This window comes from Tamandua tetradactyla, chromosome 7 (assembly GCF_023851605.1).
Source record: "Tamandua tetradactyla isolate mTamTet1 chromosome 7, mTamTet1.pri, whole genome shotgun sequence".
Taxonomy (NCBI): domain Eukaryota; kingdom Metazoa; phylum Chordata; class Mammalia; order Pilosa; family Myrmecophagidae; genus Tamandua; species Tamandua tetradactyla.
The window spans coordinates 8294683-8309459 of record NC_135333.1 but is presented as its reverse complement, the minus strand read 5'-3'; the positions used below and the strand labels follow the sequence as shown (position 1 = coordinate 8309459).

General features: G+C 36.0%; 1 protein-coding gene across 2 annotated transcripts in view; it reads right to left on the bottom strand.

Annotated features, from left to right (window-relative positions):
- The window catches only part of RYR2 (ryanodine receptor 2), a 779580-nt gene that overhangs the window by 315334 nt on the left and 449469 nt on the right, over positions 1 to 14777 (bottom strand). For both annotated transcript variants that reach the window (XM_077168436.1, XM_077168435.1), the window contains 5 exons: positions 14010 to 14251; positions 8886 to 9078; positions 6861 to 7077; positions 4759 to 4863; positions 331 to 434 (listed from right to left, as the gene is read on the bottom strand). In XM_077168436.1, the coding sequence (XP_077024551.1) occupies positions 331 to 434; positions 4759 to 4863; positions 6861 to 7077; positions 8886 to 9078; positions 14010 to 14251 (861 nt within the window). The remainder of the gene's footprint in view (positions 1 to 330; positions 435 to 4758; positions 4864 to 6860; positions 7078 to 8885; positions 9079 to 14009; positions 14252 to 14777) is intronic.

Sequence of the window (14777 nt, the reverse complement as noted above, 5' to 3'; positions counted from 1 at the left end):
ACAAACCAATAATAAACAGTTTATGACTGGCCCCCGTCCCTGGCCCCTCACACTGAGTTAACACTGGATGGGATCCCAGATCTCTCTTATTGAGCAATACCCGTACTCCTGTAAAATGCCCACTGGGAAATCCTGCCATACAGCATAAAGACACAAAATAATAGGGTCAAGGTCTAATTCCAGACAAATATTAATTTGATCCATTTGTAGTTATGAAAAGTTCTAACTGTAATTAAAATAACTTAATTGCTGAATTAAAGTATAGCATCATTACCTTGTTTTTTGTTTTTTTCAGGTAAGGCAGATTAGGGGAAGGGGAGTTAAACTCACTTCAGGGTCTCCAGAGACATCTGCAAATTATAATTGCGCTCCTGTTCAGGTAGCTTGGAGAACTCCACCAGACATGGATGTTGTCTCTTATTGTCATCTCTAACCTGCAGCAGTACAAGAAATTGGCATATCATAGTTGCCACCATGAAAAACAAGCAGTGATAATTGCTCTCTCTGCCTTGTTCTCTTCTGCTCGGCACAGTCCCTGTGAGCCTTCACCATGGATATTTCCACCCCAGATATCTGCATGGCCTGCTCCCTCTGCTCCTTCCAGCATTTGCTTATTTCTCACATCCCCAGTGAGATGCAGCCTGCCAGACCTCCTAGTGTCCCAACTCGCCCACCTCCCCTCCTCCTTTTTTAAAAAATTTTTGTATGCAGTATGGTGGGGTCACAGTTCATTATTTTTCCATATGAGTATCCCGTATTGCAGCACCATTTGTTGAATTTTTGTTTCTCTGTTTGGTTTTTATCTGTTTGTTTTGCTTGCTTGTTTATTTTTTTGGGAAGTGCATGGACTGGGAATCGAACCCAGGTCTCCTGCATGGCAGTTGAGAATTCTACCAGTGAACTACCCTTGTACCGCCCCCTTACTGTTTTTTATTTGTCCATATCACTCACCACCTTCTAACAGATGAGATCATTATTGTGTTACTGTCTGTGTCCCCACACTAGAACAAAAACCAAAGAGTGGGGACTTCAGTGCTTTAAGCACATGTCTGGCACAGTACAGGCATTCAACAAATATTTTGTAAACTGAAATGAATCATGTGTAAGAAGGGTGGGGTAACAGCTTAGTTTGAAGTTATAGTGTTTTTCATGTGTTCAGAGGCATCAATTAAAAACATGACTGATTTCAACTGTTTGAGGTGGTTCTGGCTGTTTTACACACTGTCAGTTACATCCTGCTCTCAAAGCACTCCACTATCTAACGAAACTGGTCAGCATAACACATATCTTCATATTAATTATTCACAGTACCTATTAGCAATCAGACTAAACCAAATACAAGATTTTAGGAATGAACTAATGAGAAAGATGCTCTGTTTCATACTTTAGTACTTAGGGTTTTTATCTTCTTAGAAGCCTAAATTACATTGGCGTTTCTGCCATGGTAGCACCTCAATGACAGCCATAGGCTGCCTGGGAATAATTAGTAGGTTCTATAAATGCCACTTAAAAAGTATGCAAAGAATTTTTTTAGAAGTCTTCAGGAGTCGCCAAATTCCCGAATGATCACCGATTCCTGGTGATAATGAGCGAACAGGACATCTATAGAAACATTTAGATATATTTGTTTATACTCAGGAAGTAAAATCTAGAATTACAAAACTTACCTATAAATTCTAAACATCAAAGCAAAAGCCAGGGCGTCTGACTCCTGAGATGGTCTCCTCCCCATACACCAAATAACTGTTAACACCACCCTTTCCGGTGTCCAAGCTAAAAACAAATCTAACCAGATTTCCTACCCCCTCTTGCCAATACCACTTGAACTCGGAACATCTGTCCTCGCATCCTCTGCACCTCCACGTGTCCTCTGTACCCCCACTGCCAGGCACACAGTTGCGAAACCCATCAGCTCTCCAGGGGGCTAACTAGTCCTCTCTTTGAGGCTTCCTGCCGCTAGGCCCCTGCTCTTCTACACTAACAGCCCCTATCTTTTCATGCACAGACAGAGCATGCCAGCTCTCTCCGAAACATTCTTCAGTGCTCTGTACCACCCTACAGAATAAAATTACACTCGGCCTTTCCTGCCTAGCTAACTGCGCAGATCCCCACGTGCACTCCGCCACATCATCAGCACTTTGTTCTTTATTCTCCAGCAAGACTGAACTTGTGCACGGTCCTTGCACTTGCCTCACTCCTTTTACCCACCACACGTCAGCTCCTCTGCCTAGAATACTCTCCTTCTCCATGCCTGCAAGCCAACTCATTCTCGTTCTTCATGTATCGGATCAAATAATACCTCCTGAGAAGCGTTCCCTAATTTTCCAGGAAAAGATCTAAATATTCCCTCTTCACTCTATTAGAATCTTAGTATAGTACTGAGCTGGTGATTGCTTACACGCCTATCACTCAACTAAACTGGGGAGATTCCTAAAAGTTGAGCCCGTTTCAACTTTGGATCCCAGGACCAGTACAATATCTGGCAAATAGTAGGTATTCAATAAATATCAAAGGGAAAGATTAATGACTAATGAATTTGGCTGATGTTATTCTATAAAATGGAATTTGTATGTGTCTCCTGTGGAATATTTTCTAAAACCATTCAAAAGAAACTATAATTTTATTGCAAAACAAAATTGTATGAAACTTGCTAGGCCGCTTAGTTTAAATTACTCTCAAGAAAAATACACTTGACTACTTCAAATTTATTGAAATTTTTAAGCAATTTATGGATTTACTCTAATAATGGATATGTACATTAGTCTAAGATAAGAAATCATAAAGTCAGGGATCATAACTACAGAACTAAAAGAAGTTTTAAGGAAGGTCTTAGAAAAGAAGCATGATGCAAAATCATATTTTAGGTGTAATAATGATGTGAAACTCTCTCAAATTGCTGATCTTCTGATATGGTACCTGGAGCTGTGCTTGCCCATAATGGGCCCTAAGAAAACAACAGTTTCTTTCCATCTGCAAATAGTTATTGAACACACCATGAAATATTTATCTCCCCACATGTGGAAAGTTGCTGGGTGCCCTACAGCTGCAGCCAAGTGCTTAGTGCCTCTCCTTGAGGCTCATAAAGCCCAATGTTGCTTTCATCAACCTCAGCCCAGATAAGTAAGAACTTGGGAGCAACTGTGGGGAGAGTGAATCTGAGGCACTCTTGTAGTTTCTGGAAACGAGAAGAGTACTTTGAACATAACAGGAGTAGGATGTATGGTAATGAACTGAACTGAATTTAACTGGAGAAATGAGTAATAATGAGACCTTATACTTTAAATAGAACTAAGACTTCATTACAAAACATTATCATTTAGGTGATCTTATGGGCTTGACAAGAGCGAGTTTTGCTGGGCAGAAGCCCAATCAGTAGTTTCTGTTACTATAAGATTTGTATGCATATATATATGAGTTTTGTGTGAACTTTTTAAAGTCTTCTGAGCCTGTAATAATAACTGCTCCCCTCATTTTGAAACTTCTGGTGAATTTCTGTCTGTAATTCATCTGGCAGTTAACTATGCACAAATGTATAATAGCTCTTCTCTTTCTGACTTTAATGGTTAAATATTTTATTTAGAAGCTGCATTTCCTTTATTTTAAAGAGTCAATGAGTACAGCACAAAACTAGGTACTTAAAAGTATTTCCTGATTTGACAAACATCTAATCGTTATTTCGTTAATGAAAACATCCTCTTTCCTGAACATGCCTCGTGACGTGAGGATTTACCAAGTCTGATAGTGAAAAACAGTTTTAGTCTAGAAGTTACAAAACTTGGACTCCAACCCTAAATCTGCTCTTCTCCAGCTATGTCTTCTGTCCAATAATTTAACAACTCTATGAGAATTCTCAATTATGTCATCACCAATAAAACTTTGCATATCTCAGTGTGCTAATGTGAACATTCAACCTAATAATCTGCCTTGGAGAGTGTATACGAAGTGCATAGCGCTAAATAAATACATAAGCACCATTAGGCATATGCAGTATAATATGACATTATTACTAACACCGATAATAAAGGTTCTATATTCAGAGCCCAATGCCATAAACTATCACTTGAATGAATATGCTTATATCTATAAATGCTTAAGTATAAGAAAGTGCTGTAGGTTTTGGGATAAACATTACAAAAATGGACATACTGCCATGGTTTTACTAAAAACAGATATGTGCAACATAAGGATTGCAAAGGACATTTTTCTTAAAATCGAAGTTTTCGTGGCAAACCATAAACTAAAATATGTCTCAAAGAACCATTTGAAAACATGTTTAATCATTACTTCTCAGTTATGTCTTACCAACGGGAAACCAATTATGAACCTCTGGCCCCAGGACTTGCACAGTGCTACAGGCATTTGGAACCAGAAGAAGTGAAAGACCAAGAGGGGAAAAAGTAAACTGATGTACTCCTTACCCTTTTCCGTTTTCACTGTCAATTTCATGAGAAATTTTTTTTAGAGTATCTTAGAAATCATAGCCTTTGGTCTGTATATGTTAAACTCGATTTGAAAATACAACTTTCAGCCCAAGGACTGATAACTTTTCAATTATCTAGGTAACTAAAATCCTTCAATGATTCTGCCAGTAATAGAATTCCTGCCAGTAAAGAACAACTGCACAAAAACTAATGGTTTCGCAGGGAAAAAATCAATTCGATCGATTCATTCCACCACAAATCAGGATGAGTGAGAAAAAGTTATGTCTTCTGAAAGATGTATCAACAGAATCTGAAAGTAAATTGCAAAATTATGTACCGGACCATACTGCCAGCCAAGTTCAATTTTATTCATAACCCAGAGTTCGTGGATATTTTCTGCCAGTTTTTCTCTTATCCTTTCCAGGTGAGGAGGCAATACAATCTAAAATTCAAAAAAGAAAGAAAGAAAAGAAAACAAGCATTACATACAAATGTAATAAAATTCAGCAACAGTGAATTGAACCGTTTCATAAACAATTAAAATATAATAATATTTTATACATAATTATATATCTAGTAGCCATGTTTCTTGAAGATGATTGTATAATGATATAGCTTTCGTTGTGTGATTGTGAAAAATATATACATATATTATAATAAAATATAATAATAGTAACAGAATATTGTTCTACGACATTCTTTAGATGACAAATCCTGATTCTGGGACCATTGTTTTTGAAAGCTTAGGTTTCCAAGTGAATTTATGAACAAAATTTGGAAGGAAAGAAAATGGAGTGCTGTTGGGGACAACTGAAAGATGTTTAATGGCTGTGAACCAAATGTGCATATTTAAAAAGAAAGATCACCTCAAACATCTTAAACTAAACTGGCCAGCTTCCACAGGCTGAAATGAAGACATTCCAGTGTCCAAAGGATATTTCATTAGCTCTTTGACTCTCTAATTATCTCACTGCAGTGATTCCTGTTTCCCTTTACACTGCTCTGATAGTTCTGGTAGTTTTCAAATATACACCTCAAGAAAATGTGTCCATTAAACACATTCCCATCAAAAGGAGGAACTTTAGTGACTTCATAAAAAATGAAAAATGGTTTTAAAGGTGAGGGGCGAGTTGTTTACACCTCGATAAATGTCCTTATGTGTCACACCCAACTAAGCATCTCAAGAAACAGAGGGGTCAAATGTCCACAAAACCCATTGGGAGAGTTTTTACAGGCAGCACATTATCACTGCAGTATTATCACAGACAGTAGGGTTTGTCTAGGAGTCAAGTAATCCTGCATGTGTCATCATTGCATGTTGTCCATTTCAGTCCATCTCAATCCTGTGTACTAAGCACCTTCATAGAACTATACATATCCTGCCACCTTTCAGCAGTGGATAGCACAAACTGAGTTTTAGCCATGAACAATGCTCGTGTGTTTATTTTACTACATAACATAAAAAGCCAGCACAGAGTGACAAGAAACCTGACTCAAGGAGCCTGATAACTGGTGGTAAATTGAAGCTTTTGAAGCCTGGTATTAATTCGACTTCAAACTGCAGAAATAATGCCTTTGATCTTCAAAATCTAATAAAATTAAAATCTGTTTATTGAAATTAACTAATAAAACTTTAACCCAACTTCACTAAAGTAACTTCACATTGAAGTAGAACAGTATTTAATTCATTATCAGTCGTACAATCTCTTTGAATCTAGGAAACAAATCAATGAAAATCAAGAAAAAGGGCTGACATTTCTTGGGCGCCTATATGCCAAGCATCGCGTGAATGTGCTATCTGTTAACTAATACCAGACACACTGTCAGCATCTCAATTGACAAAGGCCCGAAGTAGGCATCTGAACCCAGTCATTTGACTCAGATAAATGTCTATTAAATTGCTTCAAGATAATAAGCTGGCCTAGAAATTTAAAACTCCATGTCTACTCTATATAACATGAATACCCTAAAACTAGCATGCACTACGTCTATGAAGTATTACTCCAAGGGTAATATCTTTTCCCATATATTAAATCATCTTAAAATCTTCATACCCACAAATTGCTTATATAAATATGCCACTAAATTCCACCTTGCTATTATTTCCCAGTAGAAAAGAATATAACGTTCATTTTATAAACTAAATGGAATGAATGATTTTAATAAAATCTTAAGGATAGACCAGAACAGTGTTTGTAAAACTTCAGATTGTGACCCTTAGAGTCTTATGAAATCAATTTAGTGGGATGGGGTGACCTTTTAAAAAAAATGAAATAGGATAGAAAAAAAAACAAACGGATTATTTTATGAAGTCGGTTTCAGTTATACATTTAAAATTTAAAAGGTAATCCTGTGAGTTACCATCAGAAACGCTGGAAAGCCACTGCATATGAGAATAACTACAAGGCGAGCTGCTGTCACTGGAGTTGATCTAGGTACCTGGCTGGTGTCCACAGGAATCGGTGTGAAGGCTGCTTGTGTCAGAGAAACGGTGGGCCCCAGGAGGTCCCGTGTGTAAGTTCGCTCTTGCTTGTATTCTCGGCTGTGTTCCACTTTTAGCTTTTCTTTCGGCAGAACAGCTTCATAACAAGGGGCATACCCAGGTGGAGGAAGGAATTTAAATTCTCCGTGTCTCCCTCCTAGCAGAAAGCGTACCCTAAAAATGATGCATGTCAGGGTCAGTTATATCTCTGTCATATAGAAAAGGTATCAAATCCTTAAAACATAAGGAAGAAATTAATACCCAATTAACTTTACCAGAAGCCACCTTTTTTGTCCCTCTAAGAACTATTATTGTCATCGCGTTAGAGCGCAAGAGGCTTTAATGATTAAAGGTAAAACATGAGGGAATTACACAGGTTAAAAGAGAAAACTTGATTAAATTATGTCAGTGGATCAGAGAAAATTTATCACGCACTGGAAAAAATCACTAAAAGATCATGCATGGCAGTTTGATGTGAAATACATGTCCAGAGGAAAAAGTCATTCAATGTCCTAACTGCCTAAATTGTCAACAGAGAAAGAGAAGACGTGACCTAAATATCTATATGCCTACAATCACAAGGGCCAGACTAGGTAGGATAAACAGAAAAAGCAGTCACTTTTCAGTGCTCTATTTCCCAATGGTACTTTCATTTGTAAGAAAGAAGGATAAGAGCAACATTATATTATAAATCATTTACATAATAACATGGATTCATGAGATTTTTATTCCTTTAAAAGAGTTCTATATGTTATTGAAAAGTAAGGACATCTGGTTTATTCTTCAGAAAATACAATTCTGAGTAGTTAAAAAAAAAAGAAAGAGGGAAACCATATTTCTTATTCTTTACCTATTCAATAAACCAAAGATCTCACAAAAATCTTTTATACATCATAATCACTTAATTAAAATAATTTAATCTCAATTCCATTGAGCTCACTTTCTGAAACATAGTTAAATGATGGTAATTTCTTGAAGCTCTCAGCTTTTTTACACATATAAATTCAAATTTTCATTTTCCTTGCTATTCATTTTCTAATTTGCATTTAAATGTTAGGATATAAAGTAAAGTATAAAATTAAATTATAATAATATAAAAAACAAGGAAAAGTGAAAACTTTAGAAACATTCCGAACGCTTATAGAAGAAGAAAAAACCTTGTTTATGTAAATACACCAGAAAATATTATTGGATAAATATTATATGGATAACTAATAGTTCATGATTACTCTCTCCCTTCTTTAACATGGTGCTTTTACAAATGAGGAATTCTTCCTATTAGTAAAATAACAATTTAAAAGAATAAGCGAAATAAATGATGGCTGGTAGTAATAAGGGAGCCACTCTCGGCAGGTAGATGTATACATATATTTATAGATGACAGAGTGGTTCTTATTACAACAGCCCATCTTTTATGAAAATCCTCTTTGTAGAATTTCAATGACTGATTATTTTAATTCCCATTTCCCTCTGGATAATGCAAAAAAGGAAAGAGAGGAAATATTCATCATGACACAGTTGATCTTAGCAGATAATTTATGAAGTGTAACAGGCAGAGGGTAACACTGAAAGACGCCATCTTGACTTGATCAACAAAAAATTTTCATGTCTATAGGAAAAGGGATTTGGAATAGGGTGGGGTAATATAGGGGAAAGAAAAGGAAAACTAATGAAAATAGATAGAAGAAAATAAGTGGTAGCTTTTTACAATCTATCATTTCCCCTTAGATAAACAAAGGTTCTTAAGAAAATGAACTTGAGCTATCTCAGGAAACTGGTTTGTGAGAGTTGAGTGTCGGTCCCCTGAGAATCCCTTCTTGGATGAAACTTACCTTCAAACGAACAGGCAAAATGCCCTGTGGACATATGTCGAGGAGTGAGAAACAAACGTTAGAGAAGCAGAGGTGATGGCAGTGTACAGTCTTCTGTGAAAGTATGAGAAGTGAGAAGGGAGACTAACCGAAAAACATAGAAATACTAACTTTATTCCTGCAGAGAAACTAACAACTGGAAAGAAGAGGCCATCAATGTTGAAATTCTCAAACATTCCTTGAACAGGCTGTCCATTAATTCGGAATGAGATGCTTGGGGCACTTAGATCTAAACAGCAACTGATGACATCATCAGTTTTCAACAGATGTTGGTTTGGTGAGCTTACAGTACGAGCAATACAACCTGTTGGAGGAAAGACATTAAGGAAAGTGATGTATTTTTATCTGAGAGGATCATCTTTAGAGTCAAAGTCAAAGACTTGAATAGGCAGTGAAAGATCAATGCACACTTGAACAGAATACATCGAGAATACAAACTGGTGTTCTATGTTAAAATTTTTGTTTAAAAAAATGTTGCTTTTTTAGGAGACATATCTATATTTAAAATGGAACTTTTAATATGTGTAAATTTCTGCATATAGATGGGTAGATTTCTGCAGAGAGATGGGTGGCATTTAAGGCAAAAATAATCTTAGAGCAGGTAATTTAATAATGTCAGAGGAAATTCTCCAGAGGGAAGAATTGAGTTTAAATAGCTACCTTTACCATCTACTAATTGTGTCAGCAAAATACTTAACCTTCCTGAACTTTGATTTCATGGAAAGAGGACACATCAAATATCATCACTTTGTAGAATTTTTATGAAAATTAAAGTAATGGTTTACAAGTTGCACAGAATCTCAAACACAGTCAGTACTTCATAATGTTAACCCTTTATTCCTAATACTAAGTCCCCTTTGTACTATAAATTTATATAGGATAGTAAAAGCAGAAATGTGATCATTCATTTATGCACTGTTTACTAAGAGACAGCTATATGCCAAATTTATTTCACACAGATCTGGGTTGTCGTCTTAAGTACAGCGGGATAAAAATTAAGGCATGAAAGTGATATGTGATAAATGTAATTTCTTGCCCTGGCCAGCCTATGGTCTGAACCCATTCTTGACTGTCTCACAACTCCTTTGCTAATTAGTTCATGGGAATCTGTTTCTCAGAGCATAAGTGGAAGGAAAGAACCTACGTTTCTTCTGATCACATGCATGTACAAACACACTTTTGAGTGTGAGCAAAAACAAAAATAGATTTCATGACATAAATCTTTGCATTTTTTATAAGACCTCCGTTTATTTCTAACATGCCAAGATTTTTACCAGTAGCACTTTCGAAATGCCAAAAGAGAATATCGACTTTAGAAAAATATGTGTACTCATAGTACTTGGTGAATATTCAAATCTGAAAGACTCTTATCAAGTGAATTCTAGAATTCCCTGAACATAATAAAGGAAGCTTTTTAAGAAAGCATAGAAAAACACTGCAGTTCAGAGATAAAAGTCTGTTCCTTAATTTATATCAAAGTTGTAGCTGATAAAAATGTTATTACACAGATATTTACTGCCATCCAAATATACGGCCAGTTTGAGAAATATTATGCTAATGTTAATCACTATCTAACATTTACCATAGTAAACTGTTTTATAATGCCGAAAACAAATATCACAGATAAGATCACTAGTGAACAACTTATGGTTAAAGTTTTGAATGACAGCTACGTTGTTTAATTTACTTAGTAGCATTTTTTAGGTTGTATTTCTATAAACTTATAGATGTGAATTACATTCCCATTCTCTGCATTAGCCATAAAAGAAGATAGCAGTGGTCTGATTTGTACCTGGATTAGAAATCTGTATCCATCTTTTCCTGAACAATTCTGTCAATTTCCTTCATCATTCGTCCATATTTAAATTTTCTAAAAGCACTAAGATTATTCATACTTTCACCACTTACAAATACCTGCTGACCTGGGTGCCCCAAACTGAATTCTGCATACACAGAGGGAAAGCATAGCAACAGTGTACAAAGTTTCACACTAGCGGGAATAAATGAAGACATGGCTCAAAACTTTCATCAGTGAGCCAAATCCTAGTTTCAAGGACCATCTCAACCCGATACTGCAAAATGTTAAGTGATAAAGAAAAACATTTCCTCACAGAAATCACTAACATTTAATACTTTAAATTCTACTTCAACCATTAAAGAGAAAAGGAGTGCAAGAATGACTTCAGGAAGATTACCTACATTATGATGGACTCTGACTTAGATTCTAATTTGTTGACCAAAAATCTAAATGTAGCAAATCATTTAATAGTCCCCTAGTGGCTTGGGAGAACACAACTTTCAAACACAAAGTCACTTACTTAGGCATGATACGGTACCTATTTTCTTGCCATCTTAAAAAATGGACAAATGCGTTCTCTCTCTCGCTCTTTTTTTTTTTTTTTTTTTTTTGGTGAGTAGAGGATTTTATCTCCTACCCTGGCTCTTTTTTAAAAAATATTTTTATTTATTGAGGTATCTTCATGCACTCTACAGGCCATACAAAGTATACAATTGATGCCTCACAATATCATCACATAGTTGTATACTCATCACCATGATCAATTTTAGAACATTTGCATCACTCTGGAAAGAGAAATAAAAAGAAAAATCTATACATCCCGTATCCCTTACCCCTCCCTCTCATTGAACATTAGTACTGCAATCTACCCATTTTTTTTTTACCCTGCCACCCCCATTATTTATTTATTGTCCTTAAATTTTTACTCATCTGTCCATACCCTGGATAAAGGAAGCATCAGCCATAAGTTTTCACAATCACACAGTCACACCACAAAAGCTACATAGTTATACAATTGTTCCAAGAACCAAGGCCACTGGAACACAATTCAACAGTTTCATGTTATTTCTTTCTAGATATTCTAATACACTAAAAACTAAAAAGGAATATCTATATAATGCATAAGAACAACCTCCAGAATAACTGACTCTATTTAAAATCTGTCAGCCACTGAAAGTTTATTTTGTCTCCTTTCTCTCTTCTCCCTTTTGGTCAAGAAGGCTTTCTCAACCCCATGATGCTGGGTCCTAGCTCATGCTCAAGAGTCATGTCCCAAATTGCCAAGGAGATTTACACCCCTGGGAGTCATGTTCCACACAGAGCATGACTCTGGTCTTGGCAATGAGTTCACCTGCCAACGTGGCTTAGAGAGAGAGGCCACATCTAAGCAACAAAAGAGGTTCTCTGGGGTAACTCTTAGGCATAATTATAAGTAGGCTTAGCTTATCCTCTGTAGGAATAAGTTTCATAAGGGCAAGCCCCAAGTTCAAAGGCTTGGCCTATTAAATTGGTTGCCCCCCAAACTTGTGAGAATATCAGGAACTCCCCAGAAGGGAAAGTTGAATATTTCTTCCTTTCTCCACAGTTCCTCAAGGGGACTTTGCAAATACTTGTTTATTCTCTGCCCAAATTACTCTGGGATATATCAGGCCATCACACTAACGTGTACAACCCAACAAGATCTCATTCCCTATTCAAGGTTCCATGAAATTACGGTGTTCCTATAAACTGACCAAACAAGTTAATTAGATGGTGTGTTACCAAAAATAAAACGTCGGTACCAAATAAACATATCTTTCTTAGATCTCACACAAAGGTTGAATTTTTAAAATATAGACCATATCATCCTTTTCCCTGAAAATATTTTCTCTTGATAAGAAGTATCGAGATGCTTTTCCCTGTAATTCTAGAATCTACCATCCTTTCTGTGAGACCATGGGAAACTTAAGTGGTATATTCATAAATTCACTGACTCTTTGGTGGTGTTCGATTTTAATAGATACTTTGGAATGAAAGGGATAATAAACACAATTCAGTTCTATTCAAGAGAACAGCTTAAATCGATGCAGCAAAAATGGTAATATAGTGTTATATGGCTAAGATAACTAGAAGCAGTTCTGTACTGCCCTATCAGATTAATGTTTTCTCCCCAAACTATTTCTATAATGAGAAAATAAATTAACATTTTTCATTCATTCCAATATTTATTCCAAGGGGGAAAGAAACAAGGTAATAACTGAAGGACCGTAGTTAAAGTACATTATAAAATAGACATTTACCCTATTTTACATTTGCTATGTTTTCCTAAGTTATTGCTCCATTTACTTTGGTTGGCCAGTAGGAAAAATTTACTATTTACTATGAACAAGACAGACACTCTCTGACTACGCTTTTAATGAACCTGCAGTCCCAGAGACACTCCACATTACTGCACTGAATCCACAAAACATGCCTCATTGTCTAGATGAAATATCCAGGATATGGCTTAATCTCTGTAGACAAGTGAGTTACTGGCATTGAAGAAAGGAAAAAAATTCAGTGTTACTGTGATACATACTACATTAAATATTTTACATTTATAAACACATAACTGTTGATTTAATCCAATTTAAATTGTAAAATTATTTTCAAAATTACTTGTTAGGCCTATAGAGAACTAATACATGAATCATATCACTTGCAAACCTTTAAAAAAGCAAAGTCCAGCTCTGAGTAAAATAGGGTAACTTTCTGTAATTTCTCCACATGAAACACTTTCACAAAAAATGTCAAGGTCACTTAAAGGGCTACATTCTAAGTGCAACTTTATTAACACAACTATATTTCTGTAGAATCCAGAAGAAATCTTATATCCAAGAAACCTTTATATAATAATAAGCAAAATCTTTAAATGGAGTCCAGCCAAATCTTCCTCTTCATTATTTCAGAGAAAACATTATTTTGAAAAATCACTTTTACTATATACTCAGCTAGGAGTTGGTAGCTGGAGAAATGAACTACACATTTATTTTCAAACAATTCTACACTTCTGAAACAAAGCGTTATTTGATTATGACACACTATATTACTGATGCCTCATCTCATACTACGTGGCAGGATGTTGAACTCAGTCTATTTCTTCCAATTATTTGCCAGGGGTTGTTTTTTGTTCTTTTCAAACTGGAAGCTAAAGCTTCACACATGCCAGCTAAGGTATGTAGAAGACACAAATGACTTTACTGGTTGATTCATAAACAGAAACAGCAGTTTTTAAATGCATGATTCCTAAGCAATATAATTCTTTGGAAATTCACTAGAGTGGGAATCGTTTTCTTTTTCCCCTAGTGCAATTTTGCTTTTTATCCAACATAAGCAGCACCACTAACTTTCAGTACTGCACAGCAAGGGCAAAAGATTGTCTTCTAGAATGAAGTGAAGGACAACAGGGTAGTATTTACCTGACCAGAGATGAAGGCCATCGAATCCATAGGAGAACAGGTCATCTCCAACACCGTTTCCACCCCACTCTTCGCCCCCTCCAGGGTAAGGAGAATAGCCTTCGGTGGAAGCCCAGCCCACCCGAAGGTGAGTCGCCTCTGCTGTCACAAATGGCTCTGTGTGATCCACCATCAATTCATAGTACCATTTTTTATACTGAGCAGACCCTTCACTGACGCCCAGAAAAATATTGGGCCTCATGCTATAAAGAGATGAACAGTACATGTGAAAAGTCCGAACAAACCTTTCATCATTTTCTTATTGTTTTAAACACTTGAACTGCTTTTCTAAGGTGTCACATATTAAATGTTTCTTTAAAACACTACAAAATCATTAAAAAAAAAACAAACACTGATATAGAATGCACCGACAGTCAACCTCAAAGTTCACATTTTCAGTGAACAGTGTTTGCTTTTTGGATTACTTGACAATGCCACAGGAAAGTCTGCTATTTTTTTTTTCTTAATTACTATCAGCATATTTTATACTGTCAATCATATTTAAGTCACAAACTTAGACACTCAGGATGGCAGGTCCTTAGCGCTCATAGTTATTTATAATATAGAACATATAGAATTTTTCCTAAGCTAAGCTTTGTTACACACAGGGAATGAAGTTGAAGCAGCTTGTAAAGGGACTGAGGTGACTAATCAGCTATTCTCTATGTCTCATGGTAAACAGAAGGATTTTTTTAGTAAGTTGTACTTAACTGCCTTCTATGAGGAAAT